Source organism: Lipophrys pholis (assembly GCF_963383615.2).
Source record: "Lipophrys pholis genome assembly, chromosome: 15".
NCBI classification, from domain to species: Eukaryota; Metazoa; Chordata; class Actinopteri; order Blenniiformes; family Blenniidae; genus Lipophrys; species Lipophrys pholis.
The window spans coordinates 13,062,154-13,088,666 of NC_137642.1; the positions used below are offsets into that span (position 1 = coordinate 13,062,154).

Sequence of the window (26,513 nt, forward strand, 5' to 3'; positions counted from 1 at the left end):
TATTCTAGTCTCATACCACCATTCCAATAGCATGCATGTGAGTTTAACTGGCTGTAGGTCTGTCTCTTTGTGTTTGTCCCATGTACCCAGCCTGCACCCATTGACTTGCAGCTGCTCCCATTGACATTTCACATGATACATAATCCTTTTAGATGCAATTGTATATTACTGTATTGTCACCAATAAACCAGATGCAGTTATGAGTCGTATCTTATGTCAAACAATTCAGATTTAGTAACTTTCTCCTCTTTTTCTTTATTCTTTTTCAATACTGCTCCATATACATTATTCAAATTAAAATGTATGCCATGGCTGCACAACACAAGAGCAATAAACGAAACACAGAGCACAGATAAGTTCACATATTAAGGTTTGTTGCTTTCACTGTGGAAACGGTCTTCCATTGCTGGTTAAAAGTGAAACGTTCTCTATTTGCATTCTCAACAAATGTGGATATGAATCAAGAATTTTCTCTTAAATGATTAAGGAGGCTGCAAAATTCAAATCAAAGGGTTTGATATGAATTCAAACTGTATATTCAGTAGCAACTTAGTACAAGTACTCTATACTACCGAATTGCAATAATGTGATGATTTCCACTATGTTAAACCATAAAACTGTTCCATGGTAATTATAAACACATTCTAATTCCCACATATTGTAGTAAATTTAACAGCAACGTAAACAAAGTATAAAGATGGTAAAATCCCACAACCTTTATAACGCGAGTTGACGCTCAAATCGCTAATTTAAAGCATTTTAACAGAGACCCCTCTACTACATATTAGAATTTTGGCATGCTTCTGATGAGGCGGCGGATGTTCTCTTGAGGGTCTGAGGATCTCATCCATCGGTACCTAATGGCAGTCAGGGTACCTCTGACTAGCACATGGAGGGCTGTGCGGCCATCCAAAGACATGCCTCCCCACACCATCACTGACCCACCACCAAACCGCTCATGCTGGAGGATGTTGCTGCAGCAGAGGGTTCTCCACGGCGTCTCCAGACTCACGCATGTATTCAGTGTGAACTTGCTCTCATCGGTGACGAGCACAGGGCGCCAATGGCCAATGTTGGTGTTCTCTGGCGAATGCCAATCGGCCTACACGGTGTTGGGCTGTAAGAACAGGCCCTACTTGTGGACGTCGGGGCCTCATTGCACCCTGGTGAAGTCTGTTTCTGACAGTTTGAGCAGAAACATGCACATTGGTGGCCTGCTGGAGGTTATTTTGCAGGGCTCTTGCAGTGCTCCTCCTGTTTTTTCTTGCACGAAGGAGGAGGTAGCAGTCCTGCTGCTGGCTTGTTGCCCTCCTACGCCCCCGTCGACGTCTCCTGGTGTGCTGGCCTGTCTCCTGGTATGTCCTCCATGCTCTGGACACTGTGCTGGGAGACACAGCAAACCTTCTTGCCACAACTCGCATTGACGTGTCGTCTTGGATGAGTATGCACAACTTCTGTTGGTTGTAGACACCGTCCCATGCTACCTCTAGGACTGAGGACACTGACAAAATTCAAAAGTGACCAAAACATCAGCCACCAGAACAGCGTGATGGTTTGTCACCATCTGCAGAACCACTCCTTCATAGGAGTTGTCTTGCTAATTGCCTCTCATTTCCACATGTATGTTTCATTTGCACAACAGGTAAAATTGATTCATAAATTTGTGTTGCTTCCTAACTGAACAGGTTGGTTTCACACCAGTGTGATATACTTGGGAGTAACGTTGTGTTGTAAAGTGTTCCCTTTATTTTTGGAGCAGTGTATATGTACTTTGTACACAGTGTATTGTAGTTTTACTTTACTGAATAGCTATCAAACTTCAACAGTCTCCAATTTCTACCATTTTACCAAAGAAAAGAGCTTACAGACAAAATAAGTTCCACTGTATTCTGCATTAGTGATCCAGCTTTAATTGTGTAAATACCTACACTCTTTAATGCACTTGGGATTACAATCAGCCAGTTCAGTCAATAAAATAAAAATATAATCCATACCAATGAAGTCTAAACCTTACATTTGTCATTCTGAGTAAAAAGGACAAACACAAATAACATGTCATCACATGTGGTATAAGAGTACACTTTCATAATAACACTGTAGCAAACAAAACAAAACAAACTCATCTCCATTTGGCATTAACATGGAATGATGGAAAGACAGACTCTGCAAAAAACATGGAAGGCAGCAGCCTCTATTAAAAGTGATATCCTGTACCAACCCAGGAGCTAAAGGCAGTATTAGGGGAATAAACAGAACACATATAATCCTTTCAAAATCAAGGCACTGAGGAATTATACTCTGACCTAATTTCAAACAGGTCCCTCTGATAAAAGATAACATTTATGTGGCCAATGGAGACAGCGTTTAAAAGAGGACGCAGATACTTTTTTTTTTTTTTTTTTTTTAAATAGAGTCAATACAGGACTTATGGACTGTGCACAGGGGTGTGGAGGTGTTGGTACCTGCAGCAACTGTGGCAGTGAATGATAGTTAATCGTAGCTCAAAGCCTGTCAGGTTATTCTGTGAGAATCCCGAAACATTTGAGACCCAGAAAGTACCGACAGCAGCAGAGTAAATGTTTCAGCTTTGGCATGACCACGAACACATGAGAGAGAAATGTCCAGCATTTGTAAATACTATACACATTAGCACATTTAACAAAGGAGGTGTGATCTTTCTTCCCTTTCTAAGGCAACTGGAATAAATAGAAACGCTTTTGAGAAGGGCAACCCAGCTATCGCTTTAGATACTAAATGCGGGAATCACAGGATGAACGCTCAACTGCATCGTATAGTTGGGATTTACTGGAGGACCGACGGCATCGCTGTTGGCCCCGCCGGATTGTTCTAATAAGCCAAACCGTCTGCGCAGGCTGCCTGGAGACTGATGTGGTACTCCGAAAGGCATCAGAGAAGTGTTGTAAACAGTGGGGCTGGATGGAGAATACTGTGACAGTTAACAACAGTTAAGATTATCTCTCATACCAACATGATGAGAGGAACAGTCTCTGTCCATCCACTGTGAGAACATGTGTACACCCCAACAGCTCAGTGTAACGGCCTGTCCTCGGAGGTCTCCTGCTGGTGTGTCTGCAGGTGGTTTCCCTGGCATTGTCTTAAGGTTAAGTGTTGTTTCTCACTGCAGTGGATTATCAAACACAGCGTCTGGTAGTACGGAGATCTTCAACTTCTTTTCTGGCCAGCTGTACTCCTTTGGTAACTTTGTCTGAACAAAAAGAGAAAGGACACGGAAATTATAAAGGCAGGTGGTTTTCAGTAAACTGAAAATGAAAGTTAAAACACAGGACGGGGGTTTCTCTTGCCTCCTCACGAGTGTTTAGTTCCTGTATATCCCCAAGCATCTGCTCCACAAACTCTTCAGTCAACAATATCTATAAAGGGAAAGGAGAAGGCGGAATGAATGCATTAAATATAAAAGTCCGAAACTTAAACGTGTGATTTTATGTGTGTGTGTGTGTGTGTGTGTGTGTGTGTGTGTGTGTGTGTGTGTACCTGAAGCCAGGGCCCATGGGCTGCATAGGGATGCTCTTCAGTGGCGAAGGCTCCTTCGACTCCAGTAGACACAAATGTAATCGCCGTGTCACCGTGGATACTTTTGTAGGTAAAGTGTCTTCCATGAAGCAAACGGCCCCTTTAATAGGTTAACATACAAAACAAAGTATTAGAGCTACAAAGTTGTGTGGACAAGTAAAAATCAAATGATTTAAATTACTAAGAAGGAATCAGCTACAAGCAAAAATATACTTTATATGCTATACTATGCTTTAGTTGTTTGATCTCTCACAGAGCTATCAGAGGTCCAGTATTTTGAGAACAGATAAACACTCTGAGGCTGGGATCACATAACGTGGACCATCAAGTTGACGTGCTCTCACTTTCAGCTTTCCATCCTTAAGTACAGTCAAACGTTTCTCTGCACTTCTTTCCTGGTCGTGTTTTTGTTTAATGTTCCTGCCACAGCAGCGAGTTGCTACAGAATATTAATTACTTGGATCATAGTTTGTGCCAAGGTTTTTTTTATTATTCTGGATGCCATTTCCACCGTAACTTGGATTCAAACCCAGGTCTTCTACTACTGCCAAGCTGGTTATTGTTGTTTTCATATGTAGGTTATCGTTTTAGTGGCAAAAAATAATAAATTAATTGTGTATAACTTGGATGGATGTGTTTTTTTTGTTTGTAAACTTTTTTCTATTAAAGTTTTAAGGTCCATTGATCACACATTTACGTCAATACTGAGGTAACTGCAGCATTGCTTTTACTACATCCAACCATCCGCTTTCATTCATCAACTTTGAATCGTTTCCTTCCAAAGCTTCAGCCTGCAATTTCTAAACTCCATGCTGGACGGACAAAACGTGAAAACTTCCAGTAATTCTACATTAGCTTTGTGTTCTGCCATCACTATCAATATTGAGAAACGTATAGATGTAAAAACAAAAAGTAACTTGCAACAACCTAACTTGCTGAACCAGTACTTTCAGGAAATACAGTAGTAACCATGGTGACCATTGTTGGTAACAGGTCGCTCGCTAGTAGGTATCCCAGCGGGCAACTTCTGCACAGAAAGGCCCCCAAAGCCCAGATTCCAACTGGAGTTATTCCTGCTGCGAGGTGAGAGCGTGTCACTACCTCACAGCGATGCTTGACATTATTTACCTCAAGCTGGTTTCACTTTGCTTGGGTAACATCAAGCTTGCTAATTTCCTGCCGTCTTCAGAGGAGGAGGACCAGTCAGTATTCATGTCTGAGAAACTGGCATCATTTGTGCTTTCTAAAGGCACTCCACCACACCCATGCAGCACGGATGGTTGGACTACTGTTCTCTGTCTGCCTCACAAACGCTCCAAAGGGGAAAGACTGAGAGAGTGGTGCAGTACCGCAGGCAGAGAGGCAGGAGGGTGCCCGACTCTTGGTTGAATTTCAAATGGACGCTCTCCAACTGTCGTGTTCGGACCAACTCATGAGGAACAATGGCTGCGGAACTGTCACTCTCCAAACTGTCCTTCCGACTCCTGAGAGAGCGAAAAGAGAAGAGGGAAAATAGCAGTGAGCGAGTCTGACTGCGAGGGAGCTGATGACTGTGTGAAAAACTACAAGAAGGGAATGTCAGCCATTTTGCTTCTGGCTGTGAATGCTGTTGTGGAGACACAGGTTTCAAAACTCCCCTCATAAAAGTTTATGTGACTTTGTAGAAACAGCTACAACCTATACAGTAATATAGCAAGAGAAGAGTGACATAGCAGCACAATGTGGAGCTGAGGAACAATGGTTCAGATGTCAGGGGCTGTGAGTCACTGCTTGTGGTGGAGAGAGAGATCCTGGTGCAACTCTTGTGCTGAGCTGCACCCTTGTTACAGTGTGTGTGTGTGTGTGTGTGTGTGTGTGTGTGTGTGTGTGTGTGTGTGTGTGTGTGTGTGTGTGTGTGTCTTGTTGTGTAGGAGGAACACTCACTGAGGTCTTTCGTGGCCCTGTCTCTGGCTGCTGATAGGCGGCAGTGCTGGCTTGCTGTTAAACTCCAGTCCTTTTCTCAGGGTCTCCCTGATCTGTTCTGTGTCTGTCAGCACATAGCCACACACAACCAGGAAATTACTCTATCATGCACTGCTGGCAGCGTGCAAGCAGAGCACCTGGGTGTAGATTGTTGAAGCAATTTTTCGGTCGACTCCGTCCCGAGGAGCTCCACTCCTCACGGGAGTTGCCATACCTTTGTCCGAGAGCCTGCGTGGCTGCGAGCCAATGCAGATGGATCGGCTATCCTCCTCATCCTCTGGCGGTCGACTCAGATCGTCCCACACACACTTGGCACTGACCCCGCTCAGGTTAGAGCCCTCTGTCTCAATACCCTGGTCCACTCTCTCCTGCTTAGATGAGCAACATAAAAACGCAATCATCAACACTAGCTCACATTGAAAAAAACTAAAAAACACGTGTCAGTCAGAAGAAAAACAAAACAAATGCAACATAAAAACAATATTACTACTCAGCTCCAGTTTGCAACATATGAATCTGTTTATACAGTGATTACAAAGTCTGTTTCTTCTGTGTCACAATTAGAAAACAACTAACAAATTTGTGATTCCAGTTATTCATCTCCAAATAACTCACGGAACATCAGAAGACAAGTTGTTAAAGTACAGCATCATTTTTCACAACACACAATGTTTATGAATAATAAATAATATTTGGCAGTTTGATTACATCACCTCTACACAGCAGGTAACACAGACTCCTTCTCATCTTATACTTTATCAATAAAATATTGCAGCTTGTGTTGAGTGTGCAGGAGTTCATAAAGCCTTACTTGTAGGTGTGGATCAATATCAAAGATAGTCTCTCCTCTCCTCATGTCTGTGATTAACCAAGGCCCACCAGCTCTGTACACAGAACAGACGGCCACATTAGTCCAGGTCAGTCGACATGAACATCGAGTTAAAGACGGTTAATAAGTGAATTAGTAACAAGCCATGGTTCACCCGCTTTTCAGAATGTATTCTGCATATTTGTCACACCAAAGTGGGACTGATGTTACAGTGTTTGCAGTTTATTCAACAATCAGGGCCAGCCGTGAATATTGTGCCTCAAACAGATGACCAAGTGACTTTGGGTTTGCGAAGAAGCATTTTGTTAATAAAGTGAGCTCAACAAGTTTTGAACAAACTTCTATACTATACAAGCTGTTTGTAGGGAGAAATAATATACATTATGAAAGTGGGAAAAAGTTGACTTTCTGTTATGGTTTCTTTACAAATGCATTGATCGGGGGGGAAAAAGCATCATCGCTTCACAAACCAAAGTTCCTTTGACAATTTCATCTTCAAATCTTTTCTTCAAATGAACATATTAAATGTGTCCTCATGTAGAGTCAAGTGAAACACAAAAAAACTAATTTCAGATTAACACTTTCTAATCTAAAACAGTCTCTACAAATCGACCCACACTGCTACACAGTGATACGCACACTCGGACCCCTCGCATCAGCTCCAGGATGCCTTGGCCGTTCCACTGTTGGGCCGCTTGCAGCTCCTCTGTACACACACCCACAATCTATTGGAAACAGAGAAAAGTGTGAAAAGGTGGCGACATCACTCCTATGTTTAATTATTTGTTATACAGGCAAATTCATTAAAGATGACCAGACCTTTTTTTTTTTTGATTACTAAATATTATGAATAGTCTGACTGACTTGATGTCATATTTCCTCATGTGATGAGACGATATGTTTGAAGTCTTAATCAAGTCCTGATCACCAGTTTCTGTGTGGAGTGCACCAGTCTGGGCCTCACCTGGAGAAAGCTCACAGAGCCAAATGGAGTTTGAATAGGGTGCATCTGTGGGTCTTCTGTGAGCAACATGTGCTGAATTCGAGATTCGCTGTTGTCTAGGGGACTGTGCCACGACACATGATCACCGCTACAGAATGTGTTTTCTGTAGAAGAAACAACAAAAGGCAAGTCTTCTGTAAGTCTGACAAAACATACGGACTCAGGCCATGTACGCGCCCTGTCACTAGTGTCCATTGAGTGAATTCAAGCCACCAAACTGTTCTAATTTCCTACAATTAATTCCCCGGCTGTTCAAACACTCAGGAGTAAAATTACAAGGGGAAACTACAACAGGAAGAGGGGACACAGATCAGCCCCAGAACAAGAGAAAGGGAGAGCAGAGAGACTAAGACACACATGTGGAAAGAAAAGCATAAAACATTTTCCATCTGAGTAAACCTGTCTGCTTGGGAGGTAATGTGCAACCAGTCCAGATTTGCTGCAGGAGGAAAGTGAGAGAGAAGATGGCCAAGAATCAGCATTCATTTAGCTTTAGGGGCCTGGCCCACCCACACACAAATTGACCCCAGCTGGAAAACAGAGTGGGGCCGGGTGGTGAGAAGAAGGCAGCCTGGAGCGAACAGCCTTCTTCTCTTGCGTGCCCTGACAGCCACATTTACTTTTGTAACTTACAATTTAAACTTTAAAACACTTTATGTTCTCACTGTAAATTCAAACAACAAGAATGATCTTATCCGCAATGTATTTAAACAATCTCATCAAAATGTCAAAAGATGAGAAAAGAATATAAGACTGCCAATACACAAAGCTCCAACAAACACATATGTGTGTTACCGTAACTATGAAAGTGAGTCATCTGTTCGAGTACATTCACAGGAATTGGCCACTATCTCAAACGATCAACTGATTTCAACATAGTTATACAGAAACTGCAACCCCAACAGAGTTGTTCTCTCAAAGCACGTGAATAAAACAAATGAGTGCTCTGGGCCACAAATTTTCTTGGTGAAGCATGAAGAATGTAACTGTTAAAACTCATTGAAATTCACTGTCTTCTCTTGACTAACCTGTTAAGACATGAGACCACTGTTGCACTCTTTTCACTTTACAATTGCACACAACTTTTTCTATCATGATGTCACAGTGTCTAAATGTCATTCAAACGTACTAAAACTACGTTGAGTATGTACTACTTCTGAAAACCAACAACAAACACGTAATGTATTATTCTTCCTAAAATCTTCATGATCTTTACAGTAAAAGTACTTATAATAAAGTTGTTAAACCTACCTTTTAATCTATCATATCCATAAATTTGTATTGCTCAATCTCAAATCTATGATCAGAAGGTGTATCAGCCCTACCTGATTGGAAAACATAGCGAGCCAAGCCTTGCATTAGTTCAGCAGGCCATGTGGGAGGTGCTGTTTCTCCAACCTCTCTTTTGAGTCTGAAGGTGAGCTCAAAACCAAACCCACTTGGTCCGTCTGCTCCTGTAAACCTGACACACACACACACACACACACACACACACACACACACACACACACACACACACACACACACACACACACACACACACACACACACACACACACACACACACACACACACACACACACACACACACACACACACACAAAGTGAGTAACTGAATAAGTTATAATATACTGCTGAGTATAATAGCAGCAACGTTATACATTTACTATATTGTTATTTGCATGAGTGCAGTAAAGCTAATCTTTTTCTTTTCAAGAGAAGAAACTTCAACAAACTGTGGCTGTCCCATTGCACATATCTTGCAATTACACCATTCCCCCTGTCCATCCGAGGTCAAATTACTTACTCGTGAACACGATTATCCCCATACAAGTCGCTCAGCCCAAAGCTTACATAGTGCCAGTGTTCTTGGACATCTTGGGCAGCACAGCCCATATTCCTGTACATACTGATGTAGTCTAGTGGGTCTGGACCCCCGAGCCTAAAAGAAGCACAACATGAAAAACCATCAGCCAAACAGTTTTGTTGTCAGCGGACTGCATTTACTCCATAATACAGTTATACAACAGATAGTAAGCTGGAATTACTCATGATCTCAGCCTTGTTCAAACGCTATTGTCATGCAAACGTGTCATCAATATTCATAACAATGGCATGTTATAAATACTCATCAATGTTTTAATTTGTTTAAGAATTTTCAAAGGGAGATATAATGTAGTCGCCAGCCCAGGACAGCAGTAGTTACTAACAACCGGGAGTAACTATTACAAGTAGAAGTTTGTTAGCTTTGAAGCTAAGTTAGCTCCTGGCTAACCACCCAGCCATCGCTTCGTGAAGTTATAAAGTCAGGCTCAGTAGATGAATAAAGCGAGTTGGGACAACAGTAATTACCCACCAGTATTTTACTATGGCTGTAACTTGCAGCGGGTTGGCTTGCTCGGGGTAAAGTCGTCGACATTCCCCATAGATAGCCTGTAGTCCGGGGGGAAACAGCGGCACCAGCCCGTGGGCTGCAGCACCACTGGTAGGCCGTGGTTCATCCATGCCACTGCCTCGAACAAACTCGGCAAATCCACGAAAACAACGTTTCAACAACTATCGCTTACTGTCCACCCACGGAGCAACGAAAACAGTAAAGTTAATCATAAAAGCTCCACGTAAATAGTGGAGTGAAAGTGTAAAATGTTGACTCGGACCGCTGCTCCTCACTCAGCGGGAGCCTGTTGCTCATCTTCCACACAAAAAAGACTCTCACGATTGGCTGGATGGGGAAGTCTACGTCACTGACTGACGGGTTCGCACAGCCAATGAAAATGTAGCATTGGAGTTTAGAAGATGAATTTACCCTTCTGATTGGTTAACACGCTGTCAATCAATTAAAAGGCGGATTCGCTGTCGAGGTTGGAGCTGGAGAGCGTTTCATGGCCCAGGGGGTGTCTCTGTTCTGTTGATCAAATGTATCTTCAAAGTCTTGTAGAAGGACTCAGAAAAGGGGAAACTCTAAAATACAAACACTGATATAACTTCAAAAAGAGACACGAGACAGTACTATCTGGAAAATGTACCTTCTAACAACCCCGTGAGCTTTGGCCTCAGTGGTCTATATCTGAGCTTTATGATTTGCATTGAAGTGCAGCCATCAGTCAATTGTTAAGTTGCATTTAGTAATACAATATATAACTGTCGTATTGGACTGTTTAATCCATCACAATATCTAATGACTATTGTTGCTGTTACTATTATTATAATCATACCCATCAGAGTTTCCTTTGTGCAGAGATGTATAAAGCAGGACTGGAACTTGTCATATAATTGAAATGCTCCAATAAATGTAGAAGATCAAATTTTAGGTACTATATTGCAATCCATAAAGTGTTTCAACATACGCTTCATCCAAAAACTGTCAAAATTTAACTTTGAGTGCAAGTGACTGTTTGAGCTATAATAGTTTGCACGTTCAATATGTATTAGATCGTCAGTCACGGTGTTAGATAACAGTTTTTCATGTGGTATGAGCTCATACAAGTTTTACACTGAATACAGGAATATGCTAAATTAATTGAAACTGAAAATTTAAGTTTTCTATACCTTTGTTGTGATGATATCTGCTGGTATATTTATTGAACAATATCTGGGTTTGTCCTACTTGTTTGTCGCTTATTAGTATTTTAGACATAAAGGCAGGACAATTTTTATATTTTCAACGAGAGTGAGTAAATAGTTCTTTTTGTACCTATACACAATACCAAATCAAAAACACAATATACAGTATATTAATCATAAAATATTTAACATGAGTAAACTATCCTGGCAGAGTCAAGCAATCTTTTATTCATCTCTTCTTTCAGGACCGATAACCTTATTAGAATGTCTTTGATTGTACTGCATGCAAACTTCATAATATGAAAAAGTGCTATATAATAACTTCATTATGACCATAGTTTGTATGGCATCAAAAACATGTGGATTTTCACATACTGAAATAGGAGTGGTTACACTATGGGCATTTAGTGCAGAGCCACAGATCATGACAACTAACAACTACTTTACACGATATAGACAGGATTGGCCTACTATTGTAAAGAATAGAGCCACCACTGTTTCCTCTGGTGTGAGAGGTGTGCAATTAAGCAGCATTGTGCCTTTGGTCTCTGTGATTTCATTTCCATTCAGGCCATGAAGGCACCAGTGCAAGAGGAGTAGAAAGCCTGAGGACTTCACCCTCCCCTAATGGAGGCTTTCTTTGTTGGGAAATGATGAATGTTCTGTGCTCCCACCACAACAACTTTAGGATACATCTGGGAGCTGTTGTGTGAGAGCTCCACTATACACACTCCCCATGGTAAACAACACAAGTTGAGAGTAAGTGAGCACCTCAGTTAACAGGAGAGGTCATGGTTTGTGAGAGGGAGCAGAGGGAGGATAAGTAGAGGGAACGACCGACAATACATTTTCATCAGCTGACATCTCATGACATGGCTGTGCTTTGAATCAGCTATTAAAATGGATGTCTGTGGTTTGAGAACGGGTTGAACTGCTCGTAATAATGAAACTGCAATGACTGCTTTCACCTTTTCTTACACCGCATTTTCAGGTTCCTGTGACAGAATTGCCACAAATTCTGCAAAAAGTGTCTCACTTTGTGTCAACTTTTGCTGATGTACTACCGCTGTATGCTGAATCTTATTCTTGTCATGAATTGTTTTGTTGTCTTCTTCCTCTTCTTCTTTTTCCACTCATGGTCCTAAGGCAAAATTAATGTTCCTGATTACAAACTTTTCAAGGCGAGTTATCTCGTTTAAAAAAAGAAGTTAAAATTAAAGTCAAAAAGGCTTCTGTGACATCAGCAGCAGCAGATTTTGTGATAATCGGTGTGATACTCTAATTGAATACCAAAGCAAATATCTAAATATAATGTCTCGCTCATGTCCAGTGTCATCACCATGGCTGCGTATTTTGTGGGATTAAAGATAAAAGCTTTAAAAAAAAAAAAAGGAGGCCTTGTGATTGAAAAAGAAATCTACCGTACAATTTTACAACATGTAAATTGTATGTAAAAAAGCACAACAAACAATATTGATTTTGGGTAACTTTATTGACAATATATAAAAAGCTTACAACAACATTAATGACAAATGTTTATCATATTCAATAGCATATGCAGTTAGACATTGATTCATAGTTGGTTTAAACAAATCAATAACATACAAGCAGGAGTAACGCACATTAAATCTATGATTGAATGTATGTCTGACACATAGATATGTTATACGTATAGATACACAGAGCATTACAATGATCTCTGTTATCTGGCTCTGTGCAGTGTGGTTGCATGCCATGCCAAAAGAACTGAGCCCATAGATGACACCGGAAGATGTCACCATCTATGGAATTCAGTTCTCATAGCAGAGCACAAAAATGTCCTCAGGAGGATCTTGATCCTTTAATAGCTGATTAGTTTAACCCAACCCATACTTCCTTTTGGGTTGTTACAGATCACATACGGTCAGTCCAGTTTAGAAAACAATTAAAACCATCTGGAATCATTCCCAAAAAATAAAAAATAAAAAAATAAATAAAGTGAAGGAGTCGACAGTCACAAGCTGAATAAGAGTATGTCTAAGATAACCAGTGTCACATGCTGAGAAATGAGCGTCATGTTGAGGTCGTTATGTCATTCGTCCCTGTTTCTCAAGAAAAAGCAGGGTGATGAAGTGACGACAGCGTCAGCGAGACTTCTTCTTCTCTAAGATTGGGCAAGAGGCCGTCATAAAGGCAGCTAAACTTTATTCTAAACAACGAGCAACCAGTGTGGGCTTTCGCATCACACAGTTGTACATTAATTCATTTAACCATCATGTAACCCACTGAAGAGGTGTCTTCAGTGGGTTAAGAATAACAACGTAAAAACTTCCAAAGTGCATTTATGTTTAATTGGATGCCATTCTTTGTTTAGACAGACACTATGGAGCGTTTCAGGGTCATCTGAGGAATTCAGCCATTTTTTATTTTTTTTTTCTCAACTGAAGTATTCCTGGAAATGCTTCACAACCACTGAAATGAAAGCCAGCACACTGGGCTGATGCAAGCACAGAATCAAGGCATGAAATGACTCATCAGTTATAGCCGTACACTCCCAGGGAAAGAACTTTGGGACCGTGCGATGAGTGACACACTGTCGGTCGATAGATCTTTGAACTCTACACAGTAAGTTTGACATTAACCGGCCAATGTTGAATCGCAGAGGCTCTCTTTTATTTAAAAAAATGCCCTTCTCAAGGTCTTGAATCAATATTGACAGTGACATTACAATGAGAGAATTCTTCAGCTAGAACATCACCAGTGGTTTATTCATTATGTGTGTGGATTCTTATTAGGTACAAAGCAGTATGATAAACTATGTGAGGAAGGACACACCTGAACATGTTCAGGAAACTCATATCTTTCCGGCAGTTAGAGTTGGAAACAACCGGTTTAACAGCCTGTTACAAGACAAGAAAAAACCTATCAGAACACAAACGGAGTCCTGAAGCCTACACAAATGTAGGTCACACTGGATAACACACTTTGTCATATTTAACAGCCGTCATCTGCTAAAGCTTTGAAAATGTGGAAGTTACTCTTTGAAAAAAAAAAAAACCACTTTTTTTTTTATCTACTTAAAATGCCACGAATGTAATTTTCTGTAGAGCTACATGACCAGTTCAACTAATTTCTTCATTTCCGATGATAAAATACCATAATACTTACCAGCACACTTACTTTTATCAGTCGACTGATCCGATTTCTCTCAAAAAGCTGTATAAATCAGAAAAGACATTTCCTAATGAAGGCTTTACAGGACCATGTCTTTGATTCTGCCTTTGAAAAAAAAAAAAAGAAAAGAAAAAAAAGAAAAAATCCCATTTAAACAGAAAGATGCTTTAGCTTTGAATCGGCGGCACGTTTTTCCACTCTGTGAATGTAAATCCCTCCCCAGTTCACCTGCATGTTCGGCTCACTCTCCCATGTCCTCCAAGTCCCGAGGAAGGATGCAGCGTACTGTCTGACATTCAGAGCAAAGAACCTTAAATACCAGCACCTTTCACATCACCCATCGGCCTCCCTCCTCTCTGTTTTTTCATACACTCCCTCCATACGGTAAGCCCGACAGTCACTTCCCAGTAAGGAGGAAGCAGTGGGAGTGAAAAGCACGCCTCCTCAGTGAATCAACACATAATAGTTTCTGAGGAAAACCATTCGACTTGCCCTGCCCCCTGTTCCCATAAAGCAAGCAGGGGAAAGGCTGCGTCTACTCGAGGAGCCAGGAATTCCCCCAAAGGCCATGAACAGCTGTCGACATGAGAGGCGATGACGAAGCAGACACACTGGACGTTTGCCTGCCAGGCTTAGGCAAACAGAAACCATGCTTGGTGTATTTTTATGAGTGGATTGAAACACTGCTCAACACTGCAATATGCACACCAAAGAGGCCACTGGAAATTCTGTTCACACATTGCGGGTGTGAAATAGCAGTCATTTTTGTGCTGGTGACATCTTCGGTTTTTTTTTTTTTTTATCCATGCCAAATAATTGCCAGTAGCATAACTTGTCATGGGAACATATAAGATATGATTGCCTTGTATGAATATTTGTTTGGCTTGAGTCACTTAGAAGAAGCCTAATAGGCAGTGTTACAGAGAAAACACAGTTGCGCTAATACAAACTTTTTTTCTCTCTCCCTCAGGTCAGTTGGAACATGAATGAGTTGATATTCATGTTCAACTTGATCAAACAAAAGTGGATCAGCAGCTTGAAATAATACGGCAAAACTCATAAAATTATAAAAAACAATACTATTTGTAGGAAACATTTGAACCTGTTATTAGTTTAAATTGTAAGAACAATTCCTTTGTTTGATGCAAAAAAAAAAAAACATCTTTCAGGATTTGTCATCGTCAATTAAAGCATAAAAATGACTAAATGAGATCTAATGACTCGTGTCACACAAAGCTGCCTGACTAATCAGGCTCGCAGGACACAACTGGAGTAGCAGCATGTTACATGTGAATCCTCCATAAATAACCCAGGCCGATGTGCCGTCATATTTTTAGGCACTGCGAACTGCTCATTTGAACAGTTTCATTGTTTATAAAACCTGATTTCCTCATCCACCCTCACGAGTCAAGTTAAATAAGAGAAACATGCCTGAGCACGTTGCATATTTTCAGATTAATTTCCATTTAGTTCCTTGATTGAGGCAAAGGAGGGGATTCCAGGTGGCGTCGGAGAAATTACAGCAGTTCCTTCACTCATATTTTCCATATTTCCTGGATATAGTTACACTATTGTCATGAGTTGTTGTTGTGCAATGGATCACACTCAGATCACATGGTGCATTTAACTGTGATGAAACCAGCAGAATAGGTGCAGGGACCCTACAGAGTCCCACTATTGATGTGCAGTGACTCCAGAATCCACTTTCAAACTACATCCTTAGGCTGGTGGGATAAGTTGCAATTGACATTTTGCGCTGGACTTCAGAAACAAGCCTGGCTTTCATGCTGGTGTTTGAACACTGGGGAAATCGCTCGCAAAGGTCACTGAGCCCATTTCCTTTCTTTCCTCCACATGCATCTAAAGACCTGTAACAGCCTCTTTCAACTGCACTTCAGTTACTGGCAGACATATTCAAATTTCTATATGGGAGATAAAAGCAGGTATAGTTTAACCAGAGTGCAAACAGAAGATGTGACTGGCTTTTTTTTATTCATTTTAACACATTTGTTGCTTTGACCCGCCATCCTCACACAAAACACTGAAAGACGATTTAAAACATCAGTGAATTAAATCAGTTTGAACAGACAAGAGCCCTTGTTCAAGTTTCTTTTGGCTTTTTAATTCTTAGTAGGACAACATGCCTCTGAAGTCCTTCTTCTCCATCCCACAGGTGACTCAGAGAGAAAATCCCCCTGTCCGCCACAAACGTCTCAAACAGATGCAGTCCTCCCCCGACACCGAAGTAGTGAGACTTAGTGGCTAGGTAGACCAGTCCATCTGGTGCCAGCAGTTTGTGGAGGGTGTCATGGAGCACGGGGTAATAAGCGGTGTTGTAGATCGTTTCTGACGTTAAGATAATGTCGTATTTGGGAGAGGGGTTTGTCTTTTGAACCAAATTGAGAAAAGTGCTCCAATCACCAGAGAAGAATTGACACCTGCTGAGTAACAGATGCTGCGACACGTCTGTGGCTCTTTTCTTAATGGGTGGGTTTCCGTCCTCGACCTCCTCTTTCCCTTTCGCTGACTTTTTAAAGCCATCTTGTTCCTGGTTTTTCTCTTCCTTATCATCGTCACTGTCTGCCTCGTCCTCTTGGCAGTTTAGCATTACGTTGGGCACGGTGAGCTGTTCAATGACTGTGCTGTTATAATCTTGGAAGTGGACCTGGCTGGCTCCTCTCTTCAGAGCCAGGATTCCCAAAAGCCCAGCGCCACAGCCCAAATCCAAAACTGCCTTTCCTCCGAAGGTCTCTCCGTGTTGCTCAATCGCCTCCAGCAGGTCGTAGGTGCACTCCCACACTTTGAGCCCTCCCTCGTACACGCCAGAGATGAGATCAGACCTCTGCTCCACCGTGCGACTGAGAATACTTTCGCTATCTTCTCTCTCTGAGGCCGTCTTCTCAAAAACTGTCTCATTGAGGAAATGCAGAGGAGGAAGCGTTCCAATGGTCACAGTCTCAGAAACGGCATCCATGAGATCAAAGTGTGGGTCTGATGGAGGAAAGTGCTCTCTGGCCTCTTTCACCGGCTCTGATGGTGTTGTTTTATCTTCAATCTGAAAGAAAAAAAAAATAACAGCATGCATGGTTATAGATTAAAATCACTATATTGGCTTCAAATGCGAGGAACGGCTTATTGAGGATGTTCATCTGTGGTGAAAGGAGGCGGATAGTATCAAGGTTGAGGAATGTGGCAGGAGTTTTAAAATCAACTGCCAAAACCTGTGTCCAGATTAAAATTAAATATATTTCTATTGAATTTGTGATTGTGTTTTTCTGTGTGGGAGTCGTCATAACAGTGTGAGGACGGGCTGGGGGATGGGGTGCAGTTTAGCATGATGAAAACCTCTGCTATGAGTGATCAACTAAATGAGGCAAACACAAACGATTATTACTAATTACTGAAGCGATCACGACAAAACTTTTCACTAACTTTGTCATGCCAATCTGAGTCATACCGACTAATCAGTGATGATGCTGAGGTAATTTTCACTTGAGGCTTTGATCATTCTTTTGAAAAAAATGGTGCGTGTTTAATAACAATTAGAGTTTGATATCACGCAATAGTTAGTTTCTTTATTCTCTAAACTCAGTAGCAGGTTAATAAGAGACTGTTACATATGTCATATGACTCATTGCAGAATTGAGTCACTCTATTGTCATATGCAAACAGGTGGATCAACACGTTCAGACAGTCACCGGTGCAGGAACCTTCAGACAAAAAGCTCTGGGTTAATTTTGCTGCAGGCCTCAGACCTTTGTTTTCACGCAGATTTACTGACAAAACAAACTTGGATGATTTCTACTGTGACGTCAGAGCTAATGAAAATAAAGATGAGCCACCTATGCTCTCTCGTGGGTGTACGCTAAATAGAACGATTTTCATTGCTTATCAACTATGGCGGTCACTCATCCAAGGTCCGTCATTTAAATATTGCATGCATGTGAGGGAAGTAAACGTGAATTTAGCCCGGTGTTAAAGGAGTTGTAATTTCTTTGAGTTAAACTCTAGGATGGGTCAGTTTTATGTCATAAACCAATTGTAAAATATTAAAGCTATATGACACTTAAACAATGTGTGCAAGTGGAAGGGATGGGATACTCCTAAGCGACTCAAAGTTTCAAGATGATGGCCCAAGAGATCGAAAGAAAAGAAATATCCACAATGATTAAAATTAAAAAATAAGAATACTAAGAATAATAACCCAAGAAATATGCCTCAAAATCGACAACATGTTCTATTACAGTTGAATTCAGACATTCAGCAGTGGGTCAGAGAGAGAAAGCCAAAGGATCTTCGGCCACCCTCAGGCTGTACAATCTCTAAGATTTATTAGTCTCTTGTATGGGAAACGAAAGATTGACAAGCAAGGACCTGATTCATGCCCCCTTGTGGTATTTCTTTGCAGGTGACATGGAAATGTTTTTGTTTCTGTGAGTGATAAGTTTATTTTGACATATTTTAACATTCAACATTTTGCAAGTATGAATACATCATGTTTCTAGGTGACCCACCATGGAAAATGAAAACTACTTTTGTTTTACAAAGTTCCAATCAAAGCCCACACAATACTGATTTAAAAAAAAAAAAAAAAGGTATGGGTTTGCATATATGCAATCACATTTTCTAACATGCATTTTCCACACAAGCAAACCTTGCACGTACAATTAAACGAAACGTATTGATTTAACACTTTTGAGAACTCTTAGTAATAGCACACGTCAGTGGGCCAATGTTACTCACAGGCGGCGCTGCGCCGCTTTGCTCTCCACGTTTCTCTCCCCTTCCATCCTCTCCGTCGGCCTGAGTTGTTTGCGCCGGAAGGTCGAAGTTAAAACAAAACGACATTGTGACTGAGGCTGGAAGATTGACTTTAAGGTGTTGAGGGTTAATACAGACTCCACATGGCGGACTCGTGTGCACAGGACTAGCTTAGCTTCAGCGTAGCCGCGCTGCAAAATGCTAAAACTTCAAGTCCCACAATTCCACTCGTCAACCAATCCCGATTTAAAAAAAGAAAAACGATTATGTGAGCGATTTAATAAAAATATTAGAAAATAAAATCGTGGATTTGGTCTACAACCGTGTCGCATTGAAAATGCGGACATACAAATTAAAAATAATAATGTATTGAAATTCCGGAATCAAACTATCGTGAGACCTCTGTCTTGCGCATGCGCAGGAGATGCAGGTTAGGCTCCAGATCTGCTGTCACAGGTCTGTGGTCCTGCTTCTCTGCGCTGACAATAAATCATTTTGAAAATGTCGACGAGAGAGGAGAGCTCGGCTGTTTCCTCGTCTTCACTCAGCAGTGAGTATTACCTTACGAGTGGGGAACGTCTGTTGGAGGATGAATGAGGAACCGCGGGGCGCAGCCTCGGCTGTTTGGTAAACAGTGTGTGTGACATCCAAACAAAAAGGATTAGGGAGCGCTGTGGCTCGGCTGGCTGATTTTCAGCACTGTGCATAGCATGGACAAATCGAATCAACCGGGTTTTTTCCTGAGGCGGCAGTGGGAGCAGTGGAGGTGGATTTTTGACAGACCTGATGGAGAGGAGCTGCCACCCTCTCTCTCCAGGACTGCTGCTGCTGCTCCTGCCCCCTCATGTGGCTCCTGAACCCTCCTCCCAGGCTCCACCCTGTCTGGAATGCAGCAAAGCAAGACTGCTATGTATTCATTGAATTTTGACACATGTCATAAACGGACGGTTTTCTTATTACTTCCACACATGTCTGCTGTACGAGGCTATTAATGCTTTTTTCACCCGTCTGAACTGCAGCTGTGCCTGAAGAGGTCCAAGCGTGGGGTATTTCAAGCTAATAAGTGGACCAGGACCTGGATAAACAGTCTTTAGGATCAGGATTTGGTGAGTGTCAAAAGTGGACTTGACTAATCATATATACTCTGTCTTTCCAGACACCCATTTTTAAGGATGAATATAGTGCTTTCGTCTGAAGTAATAGTTATGATTGTCCTTAGGTCACTCTCTCCCTCTGTCTTTAGTCTCTTTTTAACCTCTGTCTCCCTCATTGGCCAGATGATAACTAATTAATTTAGATAAAGTCAACCTCGACAGCCAGTCAAATTGACCTCCTATGTTTGTTTTTCGTTTCTTTTTTTTGCAGTGAATTAAATATATCTGCATTTCTTCATCCTTCATATTTATAGGGGTGTTTGGCTCACGTCTATATTTTCCTTTTCTTTTCAGGTGCATGTACACCACAAATGTAGGATGAAGTGGTGTCCCGGCTCAGTGACCCACCTGCTGCGGTGTGTGCGGCTCCGCTCGTGTGGCAGGAGAGGAAGGAGCAAGCTGCCTCTGTGGCTTAGGAAAATATGGGCTTACATGAGGCTGCTGGTGCAGTCGCTTTGCTTCAACACCCACACCAACACAGATGTGGTTTTTGACTCACTCTTTGAACCAGTTTTTTGGTCTGTGGAATATGTCACCCGCTGGTTTGGACTGGTGAGTGAGCGTTGTTTTATGCAGCCAAGTAATCTGTAAAAGAGTGCATATCTTGCACATGGTTGGTTTAAAAAAAAAAAAAAAAAAGTGTTGGAATGAACGTCTCATTACGAGGCATTTTCATTGTCAAAACAGGATTGTATCTACTTTACGTCACAAGCGACAATGGACATAGTGTGCTAACAGACCAATAGTCCGTTTTTTTTTATGGCATAAAGGACTTAGTGATTTTTATGCGTGAAAGGTGCTGGATGAATATACTTTACTTAACTTACTTTTCAGGTGAACACGTTAGTGCGGGTGGAAAATGAACACTCCTCTTAATTACTTGCAGAACCTCTTTTGACAGCAATATTTTCTAACTCACTTTTGCTGTTGCTGCAGATTAAAGATAGCTGAACCCTTGGGAGGAATTCCATGTTGGTTTTATCTTTGCATCGCTATACAACAGCAAACGTACAGTGTGCAGCCATGCCTCCTTTTGGAAACCTTCTGCTGTGGACCCTACATATGCTCGGCGAATGCTTACGGCATTTATAGTCATAGATAGAAACGATATCTATGTCAACAGCTTCTTTTCAGCCTGCAGGTGTTATTCTAAGATACCTCTGAGGAGCGCATCCTCTGTACTAAATGTACTTTGAGATGATGTGCTTGCGCTTGTCATATTACAACAAGGGGTTAACGTACTTTTTTGGGGCGTAGAATTTACAGTTGCTTACAATATAGAAAATAACAACAAAAAGTGTGTTGTTAGTTGAAATGTGTTTTGTTTACTTGCGTGTGTTGGATAAAGATAAAGTTATCTATTTAACGTGTAATAAGTCCACTGATTTCCTGCTGCTGTCTGATTCTTGTTCTTTTTGGCTGCCAGCTATTTGTAGTCCTGGTGGTGATTCTGATCAGCTCCATTGTAGTGATAGCCTACATCGTCCTCCTGCCACTGGTCTTCAACACCTACTCTCCCGCATGGATTGCGTGGCATGTGTGTTACGGTAACTGGAACCTCGTCATGATCGCTTTCCATTACTACAAAGCCACCAAGACTTCGCCCGGGTTTCTCCCTAAGGTAGGATATTGGCTTCAAGAGTCTAACCGGAGTTTTTCTGAAATGTATTCAGAAGTGGAAGACAAGTGTGATAAATGCCATGGCTCTCCTTGTCACCTCAGTCACATGTTTTTTCTTTGTCCTGACCTAAGGGCTTTCTGGGCAGGTTATTTTTCTATTTTGTCTGCTGTGCTTGGGTTAAATCTCCAACCTTCTCCGCTGATTGCGGTGTTTGGGATTCCTGACCCTTCACTTACACTTAATTCAATGCAAAAAGGCATAATAGCTTTTACATCTTTACTGGCAAGACGTTCCTTATTGTTGCACTGGAAATCTGCTAAGTATCCTTCCGTCTCCCAGTGGCTCAAGGATGTTATGTTTTTTTTAAAGCTTGAAAAAATAAAATATACATTGGGTGGGAGTACGGGGAAATTTTTCCAAAAATGGCAACCATTTATCTCCTATTTCACAGACTTACAAGTATTGCCCAGCTGATACCCAAACTGTATGTGCCTGTTATAGCTTTCCGTTATTGTGTAAATAGGTAAAATATTCAATAGGAGGTGTGTTGTTGAGCCAAGGTGGGGGGGGTGGGTGGGGTGGGTGGGGGTGTTCATTGTTTGCACAGAAATCTGTAATCTAATATCATTTATTTGTTTTACTGTTTATATGACTGTTCGTGTGCACTCATGTTGTTGAAAAAGCAAAAAAAATCATTGAATTGTATTTTGTGATTAAGAATTGGTATTTTTCAATAAAAAATAATTAAAAAAAAAAAAGAGTCTAACCGGAGTTTTACTCGGGTGGAAATCCAGCCTCTTTGCTGCTGGATGAGAAAAATGTTTTCTTTCTTACAGGAACTTACAGACACACCGTTCGTGTCAGTTTGCAAGAAGTGCATCTTGCCTAAACCACCGAGGACACATCACTGTGGTATCTGTAACCGGTGAGTTCATTTCATCGCTCTTTTTCCTCTTTTATGAATGTGGCGGCTAAAACTGCCAGACAGTTTTGTAAATTTGAAGAACAACTCATAGGATTATTAAAAATACCTAAATCGTAAAACATGCTAAAGTTAGTACAAATGCAGGCCAGTAGAGCGTCTGCTGGGTGCTTCTTTCCCCGTCATTCCTTGGTAAATGATTTCATATAACAGTTTGTGTGTTCAAGTCATGTATACCTCCATAAATACCTCCATAAACTACGGATGTACAGCTACATCTTGTTTGGAAATATTTCTCATTCCTATGTGTGGGAATGGTTGATATCTCGGCAACGTTAAACGGACTTCAAATACAAATTTCCCAGAATCTTATACAACCACATGAACTTGTTGCTTTTTGCCTTCGCAGGTGTATTTTGAAAATGGACCATCACTGTCGTATCCTTTGTGCAAAATCTGTTCCAAGTGATTTTTGAAGAAAAAAAAGAAAATGCATGGATCGTCTCCACAGAAGGATATGAATGTGGCTCTCCTTAACGTCGGTGCCTCAGCCTGGTTAAATAACTGTGTGGGCCATTTCAATCACCGGTACTTTTTCTCCTTCTGTCTCTTCATGACCTTGGGCTGTGTTTACTGCAGCATCAGTGGCAGAAACCTCTTCATAGATGCGTACAGTGCTCTGGAGGTGAGATCATTTGACTGCTGTTCCTTGTCGCTCTGCTTGGCTTATTTGTCCCTGTTAAACTTATTCTCCTGCTTGGTTGTGATATCCTTTTGTGCAAGGCTTCACTTTACTGACATGGCCTTTGTTTCCTGTCTTTAATGCTCGGGTTGTGAATTGGGGCCGCTCCATTAGCGCTTAAAGCATTTGGATATGGAAAAACCGGGGATACCAGTAACTGGAATGGGGATTCTTATTGGGCTCCTTCCTCCTGGTCAGGTATATTCTCGCCGCACTGCTCCCAACTACCTGACTGATTAAGCTCATCTTTTTTCCTTCCTTTCTTGTGTGTGGTAATTGTGTAATATAAAGTCTTCTTATCTTTGTGTAGAGTACCTATCAGACGGCTCCGCCACCATACACATTCAAGGATAAAATGATTCATAAGAGCATCATCTACATGTGGGTCCTCACCAGGTAAAACATGGATTTAATATCACTATTTGACAACTCAATTTGTCATTTGTATCTCAATATATACATATATTTTTTGGGGGGGTAAGATTTAAGAAAACATTTTTTAACCAGAGGCCGTACATTCAAAGTTCAAACAATGCTTTAAAAAGTGTAGAAATAAACAATAAAACAAACTTTTCAGTAATTCCTATTTTCTTCAGATGCGCTTGTATAATGTACATGCCTTTCTTTCCTAGAGACTGCAATAGTTTAGTTTGGGATTGTGACCGGATTATTGGCTTTTATTAACAGTGAATGAAATGAAAGATGTTTTGTTCTCTCAGCACGGCGGGGTTGACTCTGGGAGCTTTGACCATTTGGCACGCAGTACTCATATCCAAAGGCGAGACCAGCATTGAAAAGCATACAAACAAAAGCGAAACAAAGCGAATGGCCCAAAAGGGAAAGGTAAGCATTGGAAAAAAAAAAGAAACTTTTTGGAATACATGGCAGTGGCCTTGGTGGCTTCTTTTGACTGTTCCACCTCTTTTTCTTTAATGGTCAGGTGTACCGAAATCCTTTTCACTATGGAAGGCTGAATAACTGGAAAATCTTCCTCGGTGTAGAGAAGAGAAGGTGTGTTTCACTGAGTTTTATTTGTACAGGCATCAATTGTGTATCCATCACTGCCTTGTTCCTTTTGTGACCCAAGCATCTCTTTTGTCTGTAGTCACTGGGTGACACGAGTTCTTCTCCCCTCTGGACACCCTCCATGCGGCGACGGCCTCACGTGGAAACTCTTCTCAGTTCAAAATGACCTGATACCTGTATGACAAACTCTGTGCAGGCATATTTACTGCCTAATCCGTCAGTTCTCTGCTCTGTCAACCCTACTTTTTCAAGTCGGATAAAAGAACCCTTGAAGACATGAGTTCTCTCCAACCTCCAGTACCTCAAAAACCTGCTGCGACGTAGCTCCTCCTCCTACAATCTGCATTTTTCAGCAATGCAAAGTGTAGTGAATCATTCATTCTTTGCTGGGTTTTTACACGTTTCTGTAAACTGGTTTTACTTGACTACGAACCCCGTGCTATCATGGGTTTAATATTTTTCTAAGACCTATAAACTGACTGAGCTATCTGATGAATCAAACTATATGAACGTGTGTATTTTTTGAATGTCTTCAAGAACGAAAGCTCTTCAGTTGGTGAAACAGTGGTCCATCTTCATATCTTAATCATCATCTACCAGTTCTACACTGCAGTCTAAAATTTTCATTTGGAACACTCTCGTGAAAAAGACAGTACCATGAACATGTGTTTTATTTGTTTTTTGTATCTGTTAAGTTAATAAAACTTTATACCTTGCTTTTTTCAATGTTTTTACTCTCTCTTCGAAATCAGATGTCACTGTGGTGTGAATCACTGTTAACAAATGAATTACTTTCTCCAATACATTTTCAAACACGGTTGTTTTTCCGTTTGTTTAACTGAAGATCACTTGACAATATGCAGACGAGGGTTATGTCACCGTATTACGTGGCCAGGCCCAGACACGTGCCGCTGCTCGTGGGGGATTAAATGATATCCATGCCAGATTTGATCTGCAGATTCATTTCAAAACATTGCGTCAGAAACAGGCATTCAGAGCTGGTGAAATCTAATGAAATTCAAGCAAACCCAATAATTTTTTTCTTAATCAGACAGTTGTGTAGTAAACATCAGTTGTGTGAATGTGTCACTATATGCGTGTTATGAATAAGTTGTAAGTAAAGGAGATGTGCTGAAGCCACAAAAGATGAGCACAGAGAAACAAAAGGTTGTTGGAGGGAAAGGGATAAGATTAAAGGATGATGGCAGATTTCAGTCTGATAACCCTCTTTCACCCTGCTCATCACACCCCGCCCACCGTCAGACTGCAAACACACCTTCCAGTGTTACGCTATCCAGCAGATGTCAGTGTTCAACCTGCCATTCTCTCACTGGTCATCCTTACAATGTTACATTTTCCTGTTGTCATTCTCTTGGTTTTGGTTCAACTGTAACATATGGTTGTTGTTGTTGTTTGTTTCGTTTTTTGCATGGGTGGCCGTATGCTACAGTGGCATGCTGTGAGGTGTTCTTGGCTAAGAGTCATAATAGCTGTATGTCAGGCGAGGCATAATGTGCACTGTGCAATTACTTGCATGCCCTGAGTCATCATGTTCTAATTTTAATTCAAACTGCCTTTCTTCACATACACCAACCCCACCCAACACCCATCCCAAAAAGAGTAGATGCTCTGCTTCACATGACATAGATCCTCTCAATCCAAACATTGGGACATACTATATATATAAATACATATATATATATATATATCATCTGAAATTATCGATCCACATTAAGTGGCGTCTCAGGTTACTTTAGTGCTGTTTATTTCTGATCATTGAAGGCCACAGTCCTCATGTTTCCATGCCCAAACACACCTAATTGTAAGTGTTAGTGTGAGTGACTCATTGTCATTATTTTTACAGTGTTGGATGATTTTACTCTTATAATATTTAGGTGTGATGCAGTGGGAAACGTGCATGCATGCTGGACAATGAGTGTGCACCACTGGGCATTTTTGATATGCAAGGGTTTCTGTTTCTACCTTTTGCCTCTATTTTTGTCTCACGCTAAAACGGGACAGGATAATCATGTTCCCAAACAGACACGGCGTGCTTCAACATGATTGTACCCTTGGTGGCTATTTATAATTGTGTCAAAAATAGAACCCAGACACATTGAAATTCAAAGTTTGTAGTTTACAGTCTACTAATCATGTATAGTTTTGTGATGACATATAACAAAAATGACTCCTAATACATCATGTTTGCTTTGAAGGAATCATC

General features: G+C 41.2%; 3 protein-coding genes across 4 annotated transcripts; 1 reads left to right on the forward strand and 2 right to left on the reverse strand.

Annotated features, from left to right (window-relative positions):
• Positions 1–1,724: 1,724 nt before the first annotated feature.
• sufu (suppressor of fused homolog) lies at positions 1,725–10,066 on the reverse strand. Its single transcript, XM_080481730.1, has 12 exons — positions 9,703–10,066; positions 9,154–9,288; positions 8,672–8,808; positions 7,308–7,450; positions 6,983–7,068; positions 6,326–6,398; positions 5,729–5,885; positions 5,476–5,578; positions 4,902–5,036; positions 3,514–3,652; positions 3,324–3,392; positions 1,725–3,226 (listed from the first exon to the last, which is right to left on the reverse strand). Exons 1-12 carry the CDS (start codon positions 9,849–9,851, stop codon positions 3,137–3,139), a joined length of 1,416 nt encoding a protein of 471 aa, XP_080337856.1. The 5' UTR covers positions 9,852–10,066; the 3' UTR covers positions 1,725–3,136.
• Positions 10,067–16,037: 5,971 nt separating this feature from the next.
• mettl18 (methyltransferase 18, RPL3 N3-histidine) lies at positions 16,038–19,794 on the reverse strand (the record flags this gene model as incomplete). Its single annotated transcript, XM_080481027.1, has 4 exons — positions 16,038–17,118; positions 18,807–18,866; positions 19,386–19,510; positions 19,785–19,794. The coding sequence occupies 4 exons, from the start codon at positions 19,792–19,794 to the stop codon at positions 16,165–16,167; spliced, it is 1,149 nt and encodes a 382-aa protein (XP_080337153.1). The 3' UTR covers positions 16,038–16,164.
• Positions 19,238–25,106, forward strand: zdhhc16a (zDHHC palmitoyltransferase 16a). Of its 2 annotated transcripts, XM_080481672.1 has the most exons (12): positions 19,238–19,374; positions 19,844–19,930; positions 20,273–20,530; positions 21,405–21,599; positions 22,436–22,524; positions 22,931–22,959; positions 23,073–23,206; positions 23,378–23,461; positions 23,574–23,659; positions 23,983–24,106; positions 24,204–24,274; positions 24,369–25,099. In XM_080481672.1, the coding sequence occupies exons 3-12, from the start codon at positions 20,297–20,299 to the stop codon at positions 24,469–24,471; spliced, it is 1,149 nt and encodes a 382-aa protein (XP_080337798.1). In that variant the 5' UTR covers positions 19,238–19,374; positions 19,844–19,930; positions 20,273–20,296; the 3' UTR covers positions 24,472–25,099. The 2 variants fall into 2 exon arrangements, with proteins under 2 accessions (XP_080337798.1, XP_080337799.1); XM_080481673.1 differs by lacking the exon at positions 23,378–23,461 and having other exon boundaries at positions 24,369–25,106.
• Positions 25,107–26,513: the final 1,407 nt, after the last annotated feature.